This window comes from Hemicordylus capensis, chromosome 4 (assembly GCF_027244095.1).
Source record: "Hemicordylus capensis ecotype Gifberg chromosome 4, rHemCap1.1.pri, whole genome shotgun sequence".
Taxonomy (NCBI): Eukaryota; Metazoa; Chordata; class Lepidosauria; order Squamata; family Cordylidae; genus Hemicordylus; species Hemicordylus capensis.
The window spans coordinates 15,645,952-15,669,084 of NC_069660.1; the positions used below are offsets into that span (position 1 = coordinate 15,645,952).

The 23,133-nt window shown below is 44.5% G+C and overlaps 1 protein-coding gene across 7 annotated transcripts in view; it reads right to left on the bottom strand.

The window, feature by feature from the left end:
* CDH4 (cadherin 4) overlaps nucleotides 1-23,133 on the bottom strand; it is an 803,867-nt gene that overhangs the window by 115,137 nt on the left and 665,597 nt on the right. For all 7 annotated transcript variants that reach the window (XM_053245224.1, XM_053245227.1, XM_053245226.1 and 4 more), the window contains one exon: nucleotides 1,543-1,680. In XM_053245224.1, the coding sequence (XP_053101199.1) occupies nucleotides 1,543-1,680 (138 nt within the window). The remainder of the gene's footprint in view (nucleotides 1-1,542; nucleotides 1,681-23,133) is intronic.

A 23,133-nucleotide genomic window follows, 5' to 3' on the forward strand; every position in this document is an offset into this window, starting at 1 on the left:
TATTTCTTTATTTCATTGTACAATTTATATACTACCTTTCATTAAACTTAAACTTTCATTAAACTTTCACACTCTGGTAAATTCTTTCTAGGTCTAGAGACTTCTACGCCTCACAATGCATACTGGTGAAACTCGGAAAATTAGAATATCGTGCAAAAGTCCATTAATTTCAGTAATGCAAATTAAAAGGTGAAACTGATATATGAGACAGACGCATTACATGCAAAGCGAGATAAGTCAAGCCTTAATTTGTTATAATTGTGATGATCATGGCGTACAGCTCATGAAAACCCCAAATCCACAATCCCAGAAAATTAGAATATTACATGGAACCAAGAAGACAAGGATTGTAGAATAGAACAATATTGGACCTCTGAAAAGTATAAGCATGCATATGTATTCAGTACTTGGTTTGGGCCCCTTTTGCAGCAATTACTGCCTCAATGCGGCGTGTCATGGATGCTATCAGCCTGTGGCACTGATGAGGTGTTATGGAAGACCAGGATGCTTCATTAGCGGCCTTCAGCTCTTCTGCATTGTTTGGTCTCATGTCTCTCATCCTTCTCTTGGCAATGCCCCATAGATTCTCTATGGGGTCAGGTCAGGCGAGTTTGCTGGCCAATCAAGCACAGTACACTGTATACTTTTCAGAGGTCCGATACTGTTCTATTCTTCAATCCTTGTCTTCTTGGTTCCATGTAATATTCTAATTTTCTGGGATTGTGGATTTGGGGTTTTCATGAGCTGTACGCCATGATCATCACAATTATAACAAATTAAGGCTTGACTTATCTCGCTTTGCATGTAATGCGTCTGTCTCATATATCAGTTTCACCTTTTAATTTGCATTACTGAAATTAATGGACTTTTGCACGATATTCTAATTTTCCGAGTTTCACCTGTATGCAGGAAGGCCACCTCACCAACGTGGCACTATGGTATTTTCATGCCCTGAACAGAAGCTGTTTCATTTTCTAAAATTCATTCTGGTGGCTTTGGTACTGCACACACACAAAAATCCCGATCTACCACAATATTTGTCTGAACTGAGTTCCCAGGTTTCAAGCATAACACTCTTTCTGATTCTCCCAAAGTACAGGGGAGAATCCCAATGCAAAGTAAAACTTACACGGGCTAGAATTCAAAAATGGCTCACATCTTTTCTGTCTTGTGTAACAAGATTCAGACATGCACACTGCTAGTGCAAGAGCAGAACCTAGGGGGCATTGGCGTTTTGTGTGAAAACATCCCGAGAGAGAAAGAGGGAGAGCATTTCCGTGAAGCTTATATTTTTTGACACAATCTTTTCATTTTCTCAGGAAGAACAAACTGGTAGCCAGATATCTGTGCTTCTTCATGAATCATTTGTCGCGTCCCCCCTCCCCCTACGTTTTTATTTGCTGAAAGTCTTTGTTACACAGTTATCTATCAAGTTCTTTCTATCTGCCAAACCAGCAAACGGAGACGAGCCGTATCAAATGTCCATGAATTACAAACGCATTGTGTGTCCATACATCATTGCACTGATGTATTGATACTTACGGTGCTGGCAGTGAATTCGGGTGGGTTGTCATTCACATCTGTCACCATAATGATTGCCGTTGCTGTATTTGAGAGACCGTAGTTAAGATTTCCTTCCATATCTGTGGCCTGAACGATGACTGTGTACTGCTGAACTTTCTGGAAGAAAAAACAACAAAGGAGACAAGAAGAATACATGATGTACAATATTTTGTTTTTCTTCTTTGCACACTTGCAACTTTATTTTAAAAGCAACAGGGCTTTATTAAATATTAAATCTCCATTGCAAAATGTTTTCTTATAAACTTTTTTTTTGGTCTGTGTAATAAAAACACATGTGGCTAGAGGAAAAACTCACTCTCCAGCTCACCTCACAGTAAATGATGTGTTAATATGCAGTTAGCCTTAATGGAATTCTGTTGAAAACAATAGAGCCATATATGAGGTGAAAGGAATCTATAAACTGTAGTTAGGTGAATTCCAAAGTTGCAGACAGTCCCAGGATAGTGGGGTGAGGAGAGGGTCACAGTAATAATGCGGGATTTCCCCCCAGCATAGATGGTTTATGAGTGGTCTTCTCAGAGCTGGGCCTAGAGACAGTGGAGACAAAGCAGGGCAGGTGGGGGGCAATTCCCAAACACGCTGAATGAATATAGTTAAATGATTTATTCAATATTGCCTGACGCGTTTTGAAAATAAAGTGCTCTTCCTTTACAACTTCACAGACCGTTGTATACTCTAATATCTTTCTCAGGGGATTGTATCCCACACCAACAGAAAAATCAATCTGTCAACACACATCAGGCAATACTGAATAAATTATTTAGCTGTATTTATTCAGCATCTTTGAGAATCCCCCCCCCCTTTTTTTCTTGCCTTCTTGCTGTGTCATTTTCCTTCCCCTTCTTTCTTCTCCTAGACACATTGGCCAACATGACATGCAACACAACACAACGCAACACCATCATTGGTCAGTGTTGCTGCGCACAGGGCCCTCCCTAGGGGTGTGTGGGGCTGCTGGGGGTGAATCATCATGTGCAGGGCCCCCTTAACATTTTGTATGATTACAAAATCATACTGAGTGATGACATACTGTGTAAAAAGTGTGAGTGAGTAAGTGAGTGAGGTTTTTGGACATGTCCAACCAGCTTGATCATATAATTCATTTGTAAGGGGGAAAAGTTAAAAGCACAACACATGCCCCTTGCTACACAGTTCTCAACCAGACATTCTGGATTGCAAACCAACTTGAGCATAGTGAATGTACAAATAAAATAAAGTTTATTTAGATGTTTACAGTTAGCCCTACTTTCACTAGTTTGTGAAGTACACTATGGATAGAGAGAACTCCTTCCGGCAGCTTTACTGCAGTGGGAAAATTTATTAAAAGTCACGAAACAAGCCACATAGGACGTTTAAAAAATATTTTTAGAAGAAGTCCAAAAAAAATAAGAACAAACACTTTATCCAAACCATTTTAATTTCAACATTCAGAGCTCTCCCACCATGCCCTATATCTGTGCCCGATATCAAAGCCCCATGCCAAGTCATTCCAGGTGATCGAAAGGGTGGGGCAAAGTGTGGTGCTGTTACCTTTTTTTTATGAAGGCAAAGGGCAGATTCCTCCACAGGGTGGGTGGAATGATGGTCCAAGGTTGGGGGAAGGGGGGGCTTCAGTTCCAGAAGTATTTGTAATTTTCTGTCATGAAACAAGCTACTTGTAGGACTTTTTAAAAATATATTTTTAGGAAAAAATTCCAAAAAATATTAAAAATATGCAATTTGTCCAATCAATTTCAATATTCAGAGCCCTCCCTCCCTGCCCTATATCTGAGCCTGATATCAAAGCCCTATAAGAAGCCATCCCATAAATATACAAGGGGGTGGGGAATTCTGGAAAAAGGGAAATCCCAAACCTTTCATTGCTGGCCCTGAGAAGGAGGAGGAAGGAAGGCACACGCTCTCAGCACAGCCCAGGGCTGTAGGGCAGGGAGGGCAGAGGATGTGCACAGTGCTCTGGTGGGCAGCCAGTGCTGGCCACTCTGCCTCCTGGCTGGAGAGCTTCAGGGACTGGGAAGAGCTTCAGGAAACTGGGAGCCCTTGGAAGCCCTGTGCACCCACTAAACAGCTGAGAGTCATTTGGGGAAAGGGAGGTGTCGCAACATCTCCCCTTGTGCAAGGAGTCTTTGGATAGCAGGCTAGCCTGCACACAGCTCCTGTAGGCTGCACCTCTACAGGTTGGCTGAGCTGGGAGAGGGGAGGAAGGTCAATTCCTGCAGGGCAGGCTGCTCCCCTGCGAGACCTGTCCCGTGGGTCCTAGGGTGGTCACCCTGGTCACCCTGTCCTAAGGGCAGGCCTGGCTGCGTACATAACAGGCAGCCCTGATGGTGCTGCACAAGTGGGCAGTTGTGCAAAAAATAGCCAGTTGTGCAATTTAAAACTGCATGCCCACAGTTGTGCAGTGCAACTTACACTTGAAACAACGTAAGTGGCACTGAGCAACTGCGAGCATGGAACTTTAAAGACACACACCTGCTTGCTTGTGCAAGACCATTGGGCTGTCTGCCATATGCACAGCAGTGCCTCCAATGGCCAATGCCAGCAATGCACTGCGCATGATGTCAGCCACTCTTTACTTGTAAGATCTGGCTATGGAAGGTTCTTACAGAGACCTTCCAGATACTGAAAAGAGAAGCACACAAATATCAGTCATTGCTAAAGAAGAGCAATAAAGTCGACATTTGGAGTGGTGGTGCAGTATCAGTGTGCAGGGAATAATGATGCGAACTGCATGTTTGCCCCCTCCCCTGCCATTTTTTAAAAATAGGATCTCTGCTTCAGGGATGTAGCTATAAATGAGCGGATGGGTTCAAAGAACCCAGGCCCTCCAGCCCCTGAGGGCCCCCCAGCTCCACCCCTCCCTATTTTCATTTTTGGAAGGGCGGTATAGAAATTGAATTAATAATAATAATAATAATAATAATAATAATAATAATAATAATCTCCTTCACTCCAAGGGACCCCCAGGAAGAGGGCTGAACATCTCTCCTTAGCTTTTGGCTCAAACACCTAACAAGCCTTCATAAACAACTACCAAAACAGTTAAATCACATTTTGCAAGGAAGTGATATTGAAATATGGCTAACAACTGGGAAAACACATCTCATAATGAAAGACCCAGCAAAAGGTGTGGTTGCAACTTGCGATTGCAAGTAATTATAGACCGATAACCTGCCTGCCGACCATGTTCAAATTATTAACTGGAATAAGAGCAAATGAAGTCATGCAACACTTATTAACTATTAAGCAGCTTCCAGTTGAACAGAAAGGAAATTGCCAGAACACCAGAGGCACAAAAGACCAGCTGCTGATTGACAAAATGATTTTAGAAAATTGCAAGAGAAGAAAAACAAAGCTAAGTGTTGCATGGATTGACTACAAGAAAGCCTTTGATTCATTGCCTCACACATTGATACTAAAATGTTTAGAAACAACTGGTGTCAGCAAAAACATTCAGATATTTATTTAAAAAGCAATGAGCATGTGGAGTACACAGTTAACAATCAATGGCGAGACACTTGGACAGGTTAGCATTAGAAGAGGTATTTTCCAAGGGGACTCACTATCCCCTCTATTGTTTGTAATCGCCATGACTCCACTTTCACAAATACTAAACAAAACAGGCCTCGGATACCAAACATCTAAAACATCAAGTCAAATCAACCATCTGCTGTACATGGACGATCTGAAGTTGTATGGAAAGTCCCAGTCAGAAATCGAATCACTGCTAAGCACTGTCCGTATATTCAGTAGCGATATAGCAATGGAGTTTGGACTAGACAAGTGTGCTGCATTAATAATGAACAGAGGGAAAATAACAAAAACAGAAGGAATAGAACTGCCTAATGGAAGCAAGATCAAGAACCTGGAAGAGAAAGAACCTTACAAATACTTGGGCATTCTCCAGGCTGATAACATCGCACACACTGAAGTTAAAAGAAAAATTGGAAGTGAATACATCAGGAGAGTTAGAGAAATCCTAAAGTCCCAACTCAATGGCGGGAACACCATACAAGCCATAAACACCTGGGCTATACCTGTTATCAGATACACTGCAGGAATAATAGACAGGACCCAGGCAGAGCTAGAGACGCTAGAATGTAAGACCAGAAAAATCATTACCATCAATCATGCTCTGCACCCCTGCAGTGATGTCAATAGGCTATACCTCCCTCGCGGCTCAGGTGGAAGAGGAATGCTGCAAGTCCATCAAACAGTAGAGGAGGAAAAAAGAGGCCTTGAAGAATATATCAAGGACAGTGAAGAAGATGCACTTCAAATGGTCAAGAATGAGAAACTATTCAACACCAATGAAACAAAGCAGGCCTACAAGAAAGAACAAGTCAAGAACTGAGCAGAAAAATAAGCCACTGCATGTTCAATATTTGCACAATATAACTGGAAAACCAGACATCACCAAGACCTGGCAATGGCTTAAGAATGGCAACTTGAAGAAAGAAACAGAGAGTTTAATACTGGCTGCACAAGAACAGGCACTAAGAACAAATGCAATAAGAGCAAAAGTCGAAAAATCCACAACAAACAGCAAGTGCTGCCTTTGTAAAGAAGCAGATGAAACCGTGGACCAACTAATCAGCTGTTGTAAAAAGATTGCACAGACTGACTACAAACAAAGGCATGACAAGGTAGCAGGGATGATACACTGGAACATCTGCAAAAATACAAGCTACCTGGAGCCAAAAATTGGTGGAACCATAGAATTGAAAAAGTTTTAGAAAATGAAGATGTAAAAATATTATGGGACTTCCGACTACAAACAGACAAACATGTGCCACACAATACACCAGATATCACTGTAGTCGAGAAGAAAGAAAAACAAGTTAAAATAATCGACATAGCAATACCAGGGGATAGCAGAATAGAAGAAAAAGAAATAGAAAAAAATCACAAAATACAAAGATCTACAAATTGAAATTGAAAGGCTGTGGCAGAAGAAGACCAAAATAATCCCAGTGGTAACTGGCGCCCTGGGTGCAGTTCCAAAAGACCTTGAAGAGCGCCTCAACACCATAGGGGCCACAGAAATCACCATCAGCTAATTACAAAAAGCAGCTTTACTGGGAACAGCCTATATTCTCCAACGATATCTATAATAACAGCAACAACATTGATAATAAAATTCAGCCGTCCCAGGTCCCTGGGAAGGACTCGATGTCTGGATAAAACAACCAGTCAATAACACCTGTCTGACTTTGTGAGCAAGAAATAATTAATAATCTCCTTCAGTCTAAGGGGCCCCCAGGAAGAGGGCTGAACATCTCCCCTAGCAATGCCCCTGAGCTCCTTGCACACAAAGTGGTCTGATAATTCTTGCAGTTGTGAGGATATCCAGACAGTTGTTGCTTTGTTGGTCTCCTGAAGGGAAAATGGATGAATGGAGGGAACCAAAGCACACTCTCTTGGAGCTAAAACCTACAGTTGTACCACCTTGGCTGGAGGGAACTCCCATATTTTTAGTCAGCTGCAGAGACTGGCCTGATAGCCAGTGCCCAAGTCCTACTTGCCCCAAGACTGAGCTACCCCTTGGCCGAAGCTCCCATGGGGTGAATACTATTCATGGTTTGACAACCGGCTGTCAAGCCATGAATATTTGCCAGCAGTTTTTCTGAACAAACAACAAGACAAGGGTTCTTCCTAGAGTGGTACAGTCAGGTTAAGAAGACAGTGTCGTTCCAAGAGCAAAGGGACTCAGGGTGGATACAGACTGTCATTTCACCACATGCCTCTGGGCGGGGGGGAGTCATTCCTATTTGGCAAGGAGCTACAGTCTGCCAAGCTATTACATGCACACACCACGGTAAGCAGCCAGTCAGTGAACTGTGTGTTTGTTTGTATTGTTGTCACTTTTGTTTTTAATGCACCTTTTGTAAGCCGCTTTGAGGCCTCCTAGCAGCTGAGCAGTATAAAAATAAATGTCTACACACTCTTGCAGACATACCTACCTCAGACCATACCATTTGCTCAATCCACATTCTCACAAAGTGATGTAACTTGGGATGAAATGTAGCAGTGCAGTAAACATGGGGGTGTTGCCCAATATGCCATTCTCATCTTGCATTCTCCCCTCCACAATGCACAGCAAAACTCACTTATGCCTTGATGCCGCCACATGGTGTTTTTATAAATTTATTCCATTTTATCTCATCCTTCATGCAAGGAGCTCAGAGTGGCATACTTGGGTTTCTCTCCCTACATTTTACCCATACAACAGGTCTATGAGGTAGAGTTATGTTGAGACTGACTGGCCCAACATTGCCTAGTAAGATTCATAGCTACGTGGGGATTTCAAACTAGGTCTCTCGGGCCTTAATCTGACACTAATCACTATACCACACTGGCTCTTGTGTTTTTCACTACCTTTGTTGGAGTAGCCAACAATGGATAGCAGTGATAGGGAAAGCCAAAGTGGGATGACATTAATACACAGATAACATTTACAAGGCAGGGTTGATAATAATCAATGATGGTGGAGGTGGGCTATAGGCCTCCTAGTCGGAGGCCTATAGGCCACCTCCAGCCTCAGAGGCAAGATGCCTCTGAGTACCAGTTGCAGAGGAGTAACAGCAGGAGAGAAGGCATGCCCTCAACTCCTGCCTGTGGCTTCCAGCGGCATCTGGTGGGCCACTGTGTGAAACAGGATGCTGGACTAGATGGGCCTTGGGCCTGATTCAGAAGGGCTGTTCTTATGTTCTTAGATAGATAGATAGATAGATAGATAGATAGATAGATAGATAGACAGAATTGGATTTTTTACATTTTAATTGGATTTTCAAAATTTAAATTAGATTTTTTAAAATTTAAATTGATTTTTAAAAATTCCTAAAGAATCTGGTCAAAGATATCACCATGAGATCTGGATGCAGTGTTAATCATAATTATATTCTATGAATATGTTAAGAGCAGTATATGGTGATGAGAGATAACAGACCTGGATCAGTCCTATTCTGCAGGTGGTGTACATGCAGCACACAGACGCGCACGCGCGCGCACACACACACACACTCAAGCCCTTGCTCCCACCACCCCCACTGCCCACAAGTGCAAAGACAAAAAAACAATGCAGAGAGAATATTTACAAGGGAGAAGTATATATATCCTGCCAGTTGGACAGTACTCCCATATTTATTGGAGCACGTACCTTCTGTTCTTGGCCCTCGATTCCATCCTTTACTCATTCATTTCCCCCTCAGTGCAAAGGCGACCACACAATTTCTATTTATAAGAAATGGCCCTTGGAATGAACATTCTTTAAAAAGCACAGAAATATCTATACAGAGAAGCCTAGGGGCCTTCCTCTGTGTTGTACCAGAAAGGGTGACCCAAGCTATTGAGGTACATACGGATATAGGAAGCTGCCTTATACCATTGGTCCATCTAGCTCAGTACTGTCTACACAGACTGGCAGTGGCTTCTCCAAGGTTGCAGAGGCAGGAGTCTCTCTCAGCCCTATCTTGGAAATGCCAGGGAGGAAACCTGGAATCTTCTGCATGCATACATGCAGGTGATCTTCCCAGAGTGACCCCCATCCTCTAAGGGGGTATCTCTTATAGTGCTCACACATGCAGTCTCCCTTTCAGCTGCAGATCAGGATGGACCCTGCGTAGCAAAGGGGACAAGTCATGTTTGCTACCACACAACCAGCCTCCTCCCTGAGGTAAATTGCCAAATACTGCTTTGCTCAATGCCTCTGGTGGGGGCCAACCCCCTTTCATGGCCAACCCTTTCAAAGCAATCTTTGAAAGTGGCATGGGGGGGTATCGAGGAGGATAGTTCCTTGCAGCTTCCCATTCTCTCCTCATGCTGCTTGCAAGCTTTACACAGAGTGCGAGGAGAGGAATGCCTTGCCAGGCTTGCCCAGATCAGATTGCTTCCAGAGAGCTGCTCTGATGGTAGTAGGAGGGGTCATTTTGCTGCCCAGCTGCTCCCTCATTAAAATGCCACCTAAGGTGACCATCTCACCTCACCTCACCTCATGCAAGTGCCACCCCATAGACCAGATAGGATTTTGGATGTAGGCCTGGGCTCAAATCATTCCACGGTGAAGCTCACTGGATGACAGACCTCCATCCTAAACACATCTAATAGAGCCAGGGTGTCAAACTGCCGGCCCACAGACCAGCCCACAGACCAGCCCACAGAAGCCAGACTGTGGCCCAAGGAGTTCAACTGACCAGCCCGTGTGAAGAGGTTCTAAGACAAGCAGCCACTTTTCTTTCCTCGCCATGTGCCGAAGTGGCAGTATGTCTCCTCATTTGCCAGCTTCCTTCTTCTCCCTGCCAGCGTGGATGGTATTTCTCTCTCTCTCTCCCCACCCACCCTGTGAGTTGCTTCCTTCCTCTGCCACTGCCACTCCCCTCCCCTCCTCCTCCCTCATGGCAGGCTTTTCAACATACAAAGTGATCGCCCCGGAGAGGAAGAGGCGAGAGGAGGAGAAGAGGAAAACAAAGGCAAAAGATGGCAGAGGGTGTTTTTTTGTCTGGACAAGGGAAGGAGGAGGAGAGGAGGAAGACAGGACAAGAGTGAGAGAAAAAGGGAAGAGGAAGAGGAAAGGAGGGTGAGTAGAGGATAAGGGAGGGAGGAAGAGGGATTCTGCTTTTCTTGGCGTATGGTGTCATTTTAGAATTATTTATCTGACTCTCGAGTCTTCGAATCTGTTGAGAGCACTAACAGTTAAAATATGATGGTTATTTTCTGAATTTCTTCTTAAAATATTTTTAACAATTTAAATTTCCCCCTGAGTATATTCTGTTCTAAAAAGTAGTGTCAGTGGCAGATTGTGTATGAGAAGTTTGGTACCTGTAGGTCATCAGGAAGTGTGAGATTCAGAATTTCAAAACAAAACAAAACAAAACAAAAAAACACCACCAAAAAAACCTACCAGAAAATTATTTAAATTCCCCACAAGCGTATTGTGGTGTATAAGCAGTGCTTTCAGCTAATTTAAGTGGCAGGGCAAGGGAGGGAGGAAAAGAAGAGTGTGAGAAAAAACAGGGGGAGGAGGAGGTGGTGGTGGAGGAGGAAGACAGAAGGCAGGGCAAGGCAAGTGTGAGAAGGTGGCACGAGGCTATGTGTGGTACCTGGGAGGTTCATCAGGATCAAATCCGGCCCTCCACCCAATTGAGTTTGACACCCCTATACCAGATAGTATGCATAGGAAGTCACTATCTTTCAGTCTAACCCTACCTTATAGGGTTGCTGTGAGGAGCTAACTCAGTGCTTTCAGTCCTAAGCTCCTCAGAGGAATGGTGGAATATAAATGTGATAAATGATAAATAGATAATGATAATTTTGATAATGATAATTTTCATTCAGTTAGTTCTTCAGTGGTATAAGAAGTGCTGTTTTCTTTTTATAATGTAAATACCAAAATAGGAAGGGGGGCAGGGAGAAGAAGCCCCAGTAACATTGTCAGACAAAACCTCCAGCCTCAGAGGCAAGATGCCTCTAAATACCAGTTGCAGGGGAGCAACAGCAGGAGAGAGGGCAGCCACGTGGGCCTACCTGAGGCATCTGGTGGGTCACTGTGTGAAACTAGACTTGATAGGCCTTGGGCCTGGTCCAGCAGGCCTGTTCTTATGTTCTCATAAATATCTGCAGTACCAGCTCAGCGATTTCATGCAGGTGGATGAAAAGCCATTAAATGAGTGGCTAATATCGACCGGGAGATTCAAAAGGGGAAGAAAACCTTGATGCAACAAATAACTTATTGGTCTTATCATTTGAAAGTGATTTGCCTTCACGGCCTCCTTTATTTGTAATCACTGAGAACTGAACTGCCACGGAGACACAGGGTGGCCCTGCTATTGACTGGCACCAGTAGCCACACATGACTAGAAATGAACTTTTATTTTTAAAGAGGCGCCCTACAAGCTACACTATACATGACGCTCCCATGTTACCTGATGGTATACCTCTGACTATGAGGGATAAGAAGTAGGGACATGCCCGAATTGTCTTGGTGCTTCATTACAGAGGTGCCCAAATGATTTGAGCTGCCACAGTCGAATTGTTTTGGCGGGAGTCGAGCGGTAGCTTTAAAAGGAGGCGTGCAGGTCTTACCTGCTCCTCTGCCACCTCCCCCCACTGCCTCACCACAGCATTGTCGGTTCGAAAAAGCTGCAGCATGTAGCTGCAGTGCTGCTTCCAGCAGTCTGCGCACAATGGTGGCATGCACATGGCCGCCGTGCAGCATGGCCTTTTAGAACTGACAGTGCTACGGTAGGGTGGAGGGGTCCGGCGGAGGAGCAGGTCAGACCTGCATGTCCTCCCCCAACCTGGCCGCTGCACAAAACGCTTGGTGCACATCCCTAATAAGAAGAGGAAGAGGATACCGCTCTCATGCCCTTCCTGTGAGCAACCAAAAGCTTCTGGGCTGGTCATTATTAAAGGCAGAACAGTGGACTAAATGGATCTTTGCACTAATCCAGTAAGGCAGGACTTCTCAAACCTGGGTCTCCAGATGCTGTTGGACTACAACTCCCACCATCCCCAGTCACTACAGCTGGCTGGGAACGATGGGAGTTAAAGTCCAACATCTGGACTACACCTGGGGATTGAAGTTTGAGGACACTGCATTAATTGGACACTGCATCGTCCAATTCTTACATTCTCACTGTCACTATTCTGACAAGATGTGAAGTGAGCAATGCAAAGGTCCGCTTATGTAAAGGTTTGCTTATTCAATGGCTGAACAATTGGTTCTTAAGTCTCTCTCTATTTCCTTCCTTTGAATCAGAGAGCCAAGAAATCAAGCCATCTTCCAGTGTGGCTTCTTCTTTCCATTGTAAAAGTTGCCATTTCTGATTCTACCTTGTTTGCAGCTTGACCCCTACAAAGCAGTCACTGGGCTTAGAGGTCGTCACTTACAGATTTATCAATTGGAACAACCTGGGACTGTCAGAGCCATTTGCTTTTCTTGTCTCATTGTCTTGCCTCTAGCGAGGGCACTGCAAAGGCAGGTGGTTTCTGTGTCAAAAGTAATTCAGAAACTTGTGATGCTGTTATGCAAAACTTTCATCTGAACCTGAAAGCTGAACTACAAGAGGAGGTCACACTAGGTTATGAACTTCCTTCTGGTGCAAAGATTACGGTCCTCGACATGCTTACTCTGGAGTACCTCCATAGCATTCTATAGGGTTTTGTCTGTAGTAAGATGTTTGAAGACTGCTGTTTTAGTCATATTGCATTCTGTTCTGCAATCTGCCCTCCCAACCACATTTTTTGCTCTTTGGGTATTTCTCTTATTCAAAGAACATTTCCAGAAGAAAAAGCATCTGACAGCCAACCCAAGATAAGAGATCAGATAGTCTCATTTTGAAAGCCGCCCCCCCGCACTAAAAACTTTGCTATCATGCCATTCTTTTCTTTTCTTTTTCTTTAAAAAAATAATCCTAGTCAATCATGGGAGAATCCCAGGCAACCTATCTTGCTTACAGTACTATTTATTTATTTGCACATTTATCTGTGCAGTGCTAGCAAGATAAAGCAGGTGAGAGATATCAAAAAGCAGAGTGTGTTAATATGTATGTCTGTATATACAAACTTATAAGTCTTAAAAATTGTTAGCCAGTGACCTAGCTAAACACAATGGCTGATACCCAAACTAATGAAGTGCTAGTGTTCTGCATGCTAGTGCCTTCGAGACTGAGGAATTTCGCTGCTCATTCTCCATGACCCTGGAATCACTCCCTACAACACAGAAGTGGGTCTTTGAGGGTCACACAGCCCTCAGAGACCCACTTCCAGGTTACAGAAAACAGGGCAGGGGAGGTCAGTGAAAACCAGCCCCTGATGCATGATCAGCAGGGGCACAGGCGCTTCATTTGCCGTTGGCCAATACAATGATCAATGGGGGTTATCAATGGTGAGACAAATTAAGTAATGAAAAGGTTTTTGGCCTTGACTTGGAGGAAAAGTGAACTTATGGCCTGTGTTTCTATCTGAAAAGGACAAACCTAGCACCAGTGAGGTCTGCTCTAGTCACACCCAGATTAGACTACTGTAATAAAATTGTCTTTAAGGATGATCTGGACATTATAAATTATGCAAAATGATGCTGTCAGAATGCAGAAGCATATGGCCCATATTACACCAATTCCATCTCAGTTACTCCAATTTCCAGTTTGCTTTTGAGCTCAGTTTAAAGGGCCAATCTTGATCTTACGGGGCCTTGGAGCAGGTTACCGTAAGGGGTGCAGACTCCCCTATGAACCTGCCAGTGTCCTGAGATTGCCTTCAGAGGTTTAGTTCTTGGATTCACCTTTAGCTGAGATTTGTCTAGTGCACTTTACAGACATGGACCTTTTGGTGGCTGCACCACAACTCTGGAATGCTCTACCTCTACAGATCTGACTGGCTCCCTCTTTGCCCATTTTTAGTGACTGTTAAATACTCTTCTATTCCACAAGACTTTGCAGATTGCTGTGCTGTCAGTCAACTGTGGTCTGCTTTTTGTTGCTGCTTTCACAGTGTTTTGAACATTGTTGTCTGATTGTTTTAAGTTGTTATCCTAGATAACATTGAGGTTTTTCATACAAGCAGGCTGCCTGCAGCCTGAACGTTTATAAGAACATAACAGCCCTGCTGGATCAGGCCCAAGGCCTTTCTAGTCCAGCATCTTATTTCGCACAGTGGCCCACCAGATGCCACTGAGAAGACCACAGGCAAGGTGAGGGCATGCCCTCTCTCTTGCTGTTGCTCCCCTGCAACTGGTATTGAGATGCACCTTGCCTCTCTCAGGCTGTAGGTGGCCTAAAGCCTCCAGACTAGTAGGAGCCATTGATAGACCTGTCCTCCATGAATCTTTCCAAGCCCCATTTAAAGCCATCCAAGCTAGTGGCCACCTCCACATCCTATGGCAAAGAATTCCATAGATTAATTATGTGTGGTGTGCAAAAGTACTTCCTTTTGACGGTCCTATATTTCTCGACCTTCAGCTTCATGGGATGACCTGTGGTTCTAGTGTTGTGAGAGAATAAAATTTCTCTCTCTCTCTCTGTCCACTCTCTCTACTCCATGCATAATTTTTTACACCTCTATCATGTCTCCCCTTAGTCGCCTCTTTTCCAAACTAAAGAGGCCCAGGTGTTGTAGTCTTGCCTCATAAGGAAGGTGCTCCACATTCCTGATCATCTTGGTTGCCCTCTTCTGCACCTCTTCCAGTTCTACAATGTCCTTCTTAAAATAAGATGACCAGAACTGTTGCTGGGCTCCTTGGCACAGGAAGTTGGTCCACCTATAAATTAGCACCTTTCATGGAAATTGGTGGTGCAATCATTGCCAGCCCACAACATTCTGCTGGCTGAAATAAAGCATCAGAGGGTCCCTTCCCTTCCCTTCCCTTCCCTTCCTCTTTCATCCTATTAAGATCGCACACCCAGTTCCTTCCTTCTTTCCGATCTCTAGCTCTTCCTCCCTCTTATCTTAATGAAGGGAAGAGGAAATGCAGTGTGGTCCCACTTCATCTTCCTTCCTTTGCAGGCCATCACTGGGGAGGGCCCTGAATGATGGCCCACAATCTGCTGCCTGAAGTGACTCACTTTACCCTGCTTCATGGCAGGGCTGGCCCTGCAAGCCAAAGCAAAACACCCCCTTTTCTCTGGAGAATTAAAGAGGTCCTCCCCAAATAGAAAATAATATTCTGGGAAGTGATTAAAAATAAAGAGGAGTTCTGCCATCAAGCAGGATCCAAATGCTATTTTATTTGAGTGTCTAGAGCCTGGATTCATAAAGGATTGCAATTTCAGATAAGGCTTTTCAGCTATCTCTAATTAAATCATCAGTGAGGCATGTCCCAGTCGTGTGAAAAATTTGGGCTAGAGGTCCCCCCACCCCACTGCCCAACCACTAACTTTTTCATGCTTGCATGTTAAGCTGATTTTATTGAACCATTCAGAAAATTACCATTTCAATGTGTCTTTAGAATTTGTCACAGCATTTCTCTGGGGAAGGTTTTCCTTCTCCCCTTTGGTATCACAAAGCTATTAATGTTGAAGTTATTTTTTCAAGAAGTCTATGAGAGAGAAGAAGCCACCATCTAAGGTCCACATTTTGAACATATGCTTTAGACCGAATCCTCCCATCAGTCCATCTAGTTCAGTATTATCTCCACTGGATCACATCCTGCACAGAGCCCTGCCAAACCAGCAGCCCCAATTTAGAAACCCCAGATACAGCAAGGCCCTGGTGTACATTAGGGGCACAATGCACCTAAAATGATGTTGCCACCCATGGTGGCATTGAAGAAGCAGCTGCCATCATCACTGCTACCACCCAGGATGCTCCCCCTAATGGGTGGCAGTGGCATCAGCGGCACGCCTCCTTCTGCATCACCATGGATGGCAGTGCCATTTTAGAATTGCATTTTAGAATTATACATCAATGGGGCAGGGAATCTGGGAATTGCAGAATGGCACAGTTGCTGATGAAATGTCCATTGCTGGTCACTCTTACCCAGTAAGGTTGCCAAGGCTCAACAGGGTGGCTCATCAGGTGGTGGGTAGTAGCAGTGGGTGCTCATTCTTCAGAGGAGGCACCAGAGATGCAATGAGAGAGCAACTTAATTAGCTGAGCAAGTTCTCTGTTGTCATTTTCTCCCATCCGCCACGTTAGGTATGTTTGAGTTGTGTAGTGAATCTGCAGAGAAGTTTCACTCTATTGGAGTACACCCACCACATCAATAAATGGACTCCCTCCAGAGACATCTGCATCATCACAGAGGCCTCTGCAGGCCCTTCAAATTTGTGGACGCGAAGGGCAGGGGAAGGAAGCAGCCACTGAACTGTAGTCGTTGATCAGGATGTCTAGTGTTAAACAGACCTTCCCCCTTGCACAATTGCACAAAATTAGATTAGCAGGTGTGATGCAGTAGTAGACTTATTAGAAGAAAAGGAATAAATACAAAAAACCCATTTGTACACGATCAGAGATGATCCCTTTTCTTCCCCCTATATCAGTTACACTGGGGATTGGCATCAAAGCCTCAGGACGGACGGATAAGCCACCTGATTTACAATTTATGATTTCTTGTGCTGTGCTTACAAAAGGACAGCTGTTCAATATATGGCAGTTAGATCTATCTTAGGTACTTATCTTGCCCTTGATGCCATAAAGTCTGACTCCTAAATAATCTTTTAACACAATTCTATGGTTGTTTAAAAGATGGATTTAAGCTTTGTTTGTAATGTTATAGGTTTCCTTCTACAGTTTACAGTTTAGTAAACTGGGCTTCTGAACAGTGGACTCTCTCTCTCTCTCACACACACACACACACACGCACACGCACACGCACACACACACTCGACTTACACAATATTTTTTTTCATGGTATACCGTATATGCATTTTAAACATGGCTATGAAATCCCATGTGAGAGTACATAGTTTTTTATATTTTAAACTCTGGAGAAGTTGTAGGGCCAAAGTTCAAACATTTCAAAATGCTTACACAGAAGGCCTTTTTGAGTAGAAAATGGCATGCACACTTCTGTGAGGATGGCAACACTCACATCTAGCATAGGACACTGGAGGGAGGCCTCTAGACCCTGTCAAATTCCCAGTGTCATCATCAGGAGTAAGATGAGATCTAGACATTTCGCTCAAAGCCCAGAGAAAGATCATTTGTTGCCTAACATGTTTCAAACATTGTAGCTCTTCATCAGGACAAACTCTAATTCAATTCTTCCATGGAGAGACTAGATCTGTCTTCCATACCATCTTAAAACAATTCAAGCTATTTTGAGATGGTATGGAGGACAGCTCTGGTCCTTCTTTGAAACAAGCGAATTAGAGTGGCTCCAATGAAGTGTTACAAAACTCAAAGTGCACTGTCTCTGCTATCACTTCTCAGAATATCTGATGCCAGAACACAGAGCAGAACAGCAACCAGGAAGAAGTACGACACAGCAGAAAAACCATCAATTGGAGAAGTGAATAGGTGCAGGGAGATTTATTTACAAGTTGTTAGCAGATTTCTCGATGCATTTAGTCAAACTTAAAGAAAGTAGTGACTTTATGACTAATTTACTGTTAAAATGTTGATAGCAGCTGTGTTAGATCCTGAATTATACCAGAGTGCTCATTTCAACTATTCAATTATTGATTCAATGTTGAGTCATTTCCCCTGGAGGGTTCCCAGACAGCAGGCTTTACCATGGTTTTTCTGCGAGGCTTTACTGTGAGTTCGAAGTTGCCCCCCAAAACTGATGCAAACAGTAGATTTTTTTTACCTTGGATATAAATCAGGCTACACTCTTATGCGATGAAAAACCCAAATTGTACGTGAAGTGCTTTCTGATAGTTTGCAGGGACTTCGGGGTAAATTTAGCAGATAAGTGAATGCACACCTCCATTGCGGAGAAGATACAAACTAAAAGCCGGGTGTGAAAAGCTTCCTGATAGAGGATAAGGATGTCCAAAATACTTTGGGAAATGTAACCAATTTGTTAATACATCTTTTCACCTCTCTTCAGTTCGTTCATGTTTTAAATAACCTTGACCAGGTTCTGCTGGTACAGACCACTGCTTTAAGCTATCTAAAGTTAATAGTAAAAGCGTGTCCTGTCCTGTCAGATACTTGCTCTAGATTATGAGATGTAAAGGGTGGGGATAGAGGTCGTAGCTTTGGTTATTGGGTTTGTTTAGTTTAGGAGAATGCTATTACTGGCAAAAGAAGCAGAGGAAGCGGAGAGGGGGAGCGTTAGACCTGAGCATGAAAAACCGAAGCTGTTAAAACCCAAAGAATTTGCTCGCACCTAAATAGCGCCTTTAAATTCACCTCATTCTTCAAAGTTGACACAAGGCTCTGCTTTCTAAATTGTGCGTCTATTGTTAAGTTTGTATGTCAGCAATATCTATTTTGGGGGGTTTACAGCTTGACTACAAAATTTGTATTTCCGCCCCTTAAATCCCAAACTTGGCAAGCATACAGATGCTCACGGAAAAAATGGGTGAGTGAGAGGCTATGCTGATTTAATTTGATAGGTACAAAGAAGAAAACAGAGAAATAAGGATTTTATGGTCCTTTTAAATCATATTTTTAAAAGCGGGCCTGATTCTTCAGGTTTGGTTCATGTAGGCTGAGCGGCAAGCCTGTGGAGAGTTTATTAACTTCATCAAAGATCCAGTGGAGACAGCAGTCTGTTCAAGAATGATGAATTCCTTAATATACTGTGGCATATTCATCACAAACACAGAGCTAAATACACAGCCCTGTTAAAGCAAAGGCCTTGGATTTCAGCCGATTTCATCCTGCAGAAATCAATATGTACCTCCCTCGGCAAATAGAAGGCATTTTGGTGTGATCTACTTCACAAATCCACAGTGGCTCCTACTGATTTGACCTCATTGGGTCTAGGCACACTTCACAGCCTCTGTGCTTGTGTTGGGGAATTTGGTTTACAGGAATGAGCCAGTGGGGTAAGTGAAGGAGAACTGGTGTTGGGGATTTGGTTTGGGGAAGGGAGTAGGGGCCAGTTCATACACTAGCTTAGCACTGAGCTGCTACACATTAGGTGATGCAGGCAGAGGCGCAATAACCCCCAGACCTTGGGGACCCGGTCCTCTTTTGGGGGGCCCGCCCCACCAGACCTTTGTTTTTAAAAAAAAATACTCTTACAGCGGCCGAGGGGTGACGTCATGGGCTTGCGAGGATCTCTAAAAATATGCAGGTGCGCCTTGCAGTTAGTTAAAGACCCTGGCCTGAACGGACGGGCCAAGCGTCACTACTCATCCCTGCCACTGCTGGGGGAGGGAGGAGAAGGGGAGGACTGCTCGGCCGTGGTAAGAGTTAAAAACAAACAAACAGTGGAGGGTTGGCAGGGCGGGCTCCCCAAAGGAGGTTTGGGGGGGCTCGTGGCTGTGCAGTACGGGCATCCGACTTAGCTTAGTGCACCCCGGACACAGGAACAAATATTTGGCTTTTGCATGCCCCTCCCAACTGTGCACAGAATATGGCACATGATTCTGTGCATCTGTGTGCATTTGCCACCTACCTAGACATTGTGCCCACCAGAGAAATAATGGACAAGGGGACTCTGTATGTGAATACACAACAAGGTGATTCTCAAGTCCGCAGGAAAGCGAGCTAAGGGATCTGAGCCCGCTTTCCCATGGCTGTGTGCTGCTACGGGAGCTGCACGGCTCCCAGCAGCAAACCTCAGTAAGTCCCCCCCCCCTTAAATGAGGTTAGCGGAGTGAGCGCTCAGCTAATCCCATCTAGTTGATCGTGTGCCGCCACAGTGCAGCTCCACAGCACAGCAACACACAAGTAGCCCCCCCGACCAGGAGGCTACAACCAACCTCCAGCCTCAGGGGTCTCCCCAGGATGCCCCACGCACTTACACGAGGAATTCTGGGACTTCTGGGGGCCGAGTGGCCCCTGATCCACACCACTCCTACCAGCTCCATGATGGAGCCGATAATCATGTGGGCGACTGATCTGGCCGCCTGGGAACAGCTCCCTGCTTCACTTTGCACGTATGGAGCACCTCCACATGTTCTACAGGTTGGGCATGGAGGGCAGCAAGGGCAGTTCCTGAACACGATGCATCTATAGTTTATACTGGGATGGGAAGAAGGTAGAGAGGGATCTACCGATAGATCTCCGGGGAATTTGCTGTAGATCCACAAGGGTGTGTGACTCAATTGTCAGTCATTTATAACTTGATTGTACTTCTCCACAGGAGGCCATCACAATACTCTCAATGGAAGAAGTGTTGCACTGTGTGATTGCACAATGCTCTGAAGGAGATGAACACCTTGCTTATTCAGGCAGCACAGGCATGAGTTTTAAAGCCTCACAGCAGCAAGGACAAGAGCTCTCCCAGGCAGTGTCATGCTGTGCAGAATGTCAGCCATTGTCAATATTTTTCTCTTCTGGAAATCTTCATATATTTTTTTGAGTGCATGCACGCGTGCACTGGCTTCCCTTAGGAACACTGGAAGCTGCCTTATATTGAGTCAGGCCGTTGGTCCATCTAGTTCAGTATTGTCTACACTGACCGGCAGTGGCTCTCCAAGGTTTCAGGCAGGTGTCTCTCCCAACCCTACCTGGAGATGCTGCCAGGGAATATACCTGTGAGCTTCTGCATGCAAGCAGATGTCTACCACTGAGTTATGGCCTCATTCCCTAACAGGAATATCTTACAGCAGACAGTGCTCACATGTAGTCACCCATACAAATGCAAGCCAGGGCAGAACCTGCTTAGCAAAGGTAGTGACATTCATGTTCACCACCACAAGACCAGATCCCCTCCTATTCCTCCCCCAACCAGATAATAAATGATGTTGCTGAATGCATCTGAGTCGCAGCTAGCCCCACATTGAGTACAACCAGATCCACTGTGAGATTGAATATTCAATGTGTTTGGCTCACATTCAGAATTCCCTTGTACTACATAACTACTGTTGTGCTAGCATAAGACCATGGGCATCCACAGGAAATTTTCGAGGCAGCGGTGGTGGTGGGAAGCATATACATATAAATATGATACTGGAATGGTAGAGCCAGTATAGCTAAAATGAGAGAGGGCATGCCCTCAACTCCTGCCTGTAGGCTTCCAGCTGCATCTGGTGGGCCACTGTGTGAAACAGGATGCTGGACTAGATGGGCCTTGGGCCTGATCCAGCAGGGCTGCTCTTATGTTCTTAGGAATTGCTTCAGCATTCTACCATTATAAGCCCTGAACATTCTATTTGTTGTAGTATCAAAACTGACTGCCAAATCTGCCTGACCGTTTGCATACATCAGTGACAAGAGACACCACCCCTCCTAATTTTGTGCAGATCCATTGAAAAAAAATGGCTTAGATGCAGCAGCTGATAAATTAAATCATGTAAAGAGGGTCTTTTAAGTGTTGGCTATCTATCTTAATGACTGATAACACACCTTTTAACATTTTTAAGGCCTCTTCACTTTTCTGCAAAAATTCAGGTCCATGTTGGAGTAGCTTCTTTTGCTTGTTTGAAAAACATCCATTTAGTATTTTCTTTTTTTAGTAAATAGTGTTCTAAGTCCCCATAATAAGAGGTTAAAATGAATGAAGGATGCTTATTGTAGATTTTGCCTATTGAAGGTCCTGAAGCAGAGTTGGGAGGGGCATATCCAGGCAAGTCCTGGAGAGTGGTTTCCTGGTTCTGAACATAGCTCTTTGATAAGTGCCATCACTCTGGCACTTATAGAGTTAACAGAGGTGCACCTAGGTAATTTTGGGGCCTGGACCTAAAGGCCACCTCGCACCTACTGATGCAGAATAAGCATCATCCCCCCCCACACAGTCACATGCAGTATTTTATACACCGCAATTTTAAATGCAGAATTTTCACACCACAATATGCTCAAGGAAAGGAATATGCTCAACCCCCTGACCTGCAGAGGCCACATTTTGCATTGAAAATCCTGTGAATCCTGGCCATGCACAATGGGAGAGAGATTGGGCAGGTTGCGGGTGGCCACAGCACTCAGATGCTGGAAGTCACAGTCACACTCAGCCGCCCAGCACAGGACAGGCTAGTAGTGTGGCCACCACACCACCCAAGACAGACTGAAGATGATTTGGGGGCCCTGGGGGTGTGGAGGCCCTGGACTTCTGCCCAGAGGTCCAGGGGTAAGAGCACCTCTGAGAGTTAAGCAATAGTTGCCTTCCCTCAAGCTGGTGCTAGTGCTGCTCGTGTGCTTTTTTAAAAGCTGCATGTGCACAGTGTTAATATGATAGCTGATGTGTTGGACCTGCTGTCAAAAAGTAATCAAATTTACTTTCTGTGGAGCACCACCACAGAAAAGGCATTACTTCCAGTCTGTCACTCACATAATTTCACCTACATAATAACTGGAACACCACCACAGAAAAGGCCCTATTTCCAGTTTGCCACCCATCTACTCCCAGAAGGTGAGGGCGCATGGAGCAGGCCGCTGAAGAGGATCAGCAGTGTGGAGGGCATCTGAACAGGGCTTTATTCTTTTAAGACTAACATGTCAACAGTGGTCTGTCTACAGTGCCTCATCTACGAGCAAGTCCACATACTTCCAAAGTGTTTGAAGATGAAGCATGCAAGAGTCTTCTAATCAACTAGTCAGCAACGCTTTCTAGAGCTGAGGAGAAAAGCTTGAATAAAGGTGAGTGTCTCGTCAAGATAAAGTCACCCCAACAAAATGTAGTTGCCAGGAGACACCCTCTGGTGCATCTGTCAAAGCTGTGTTCATATTGTCTTAAGTTGGTTGACTTTGTTGTCATCATGCAAGCAGCTGTCAGAAAAACAATCTGAATCAGGTGACAATGAAGTATGCAGAAGACTACAAGTTCCTTCTCTATGCTCCTTCAAGGCAAATCCCCCTGTATATCTCTGTTGATGTGCAACTTCACATTAATTCCCTAAAGGCCACACTTTTGTGTGTGTGTGTGTGTGTGTGTGTGTGTGAGAGAGAGAGAGAGAGAGAGAGAGAGAGAGAGATCGTAGTTACATCTATTGTTTGATAGTCTTGAAAAACACAGAACAACCCCCCACCACCAAATCCTTTGCTGTCAAAATACTGCCA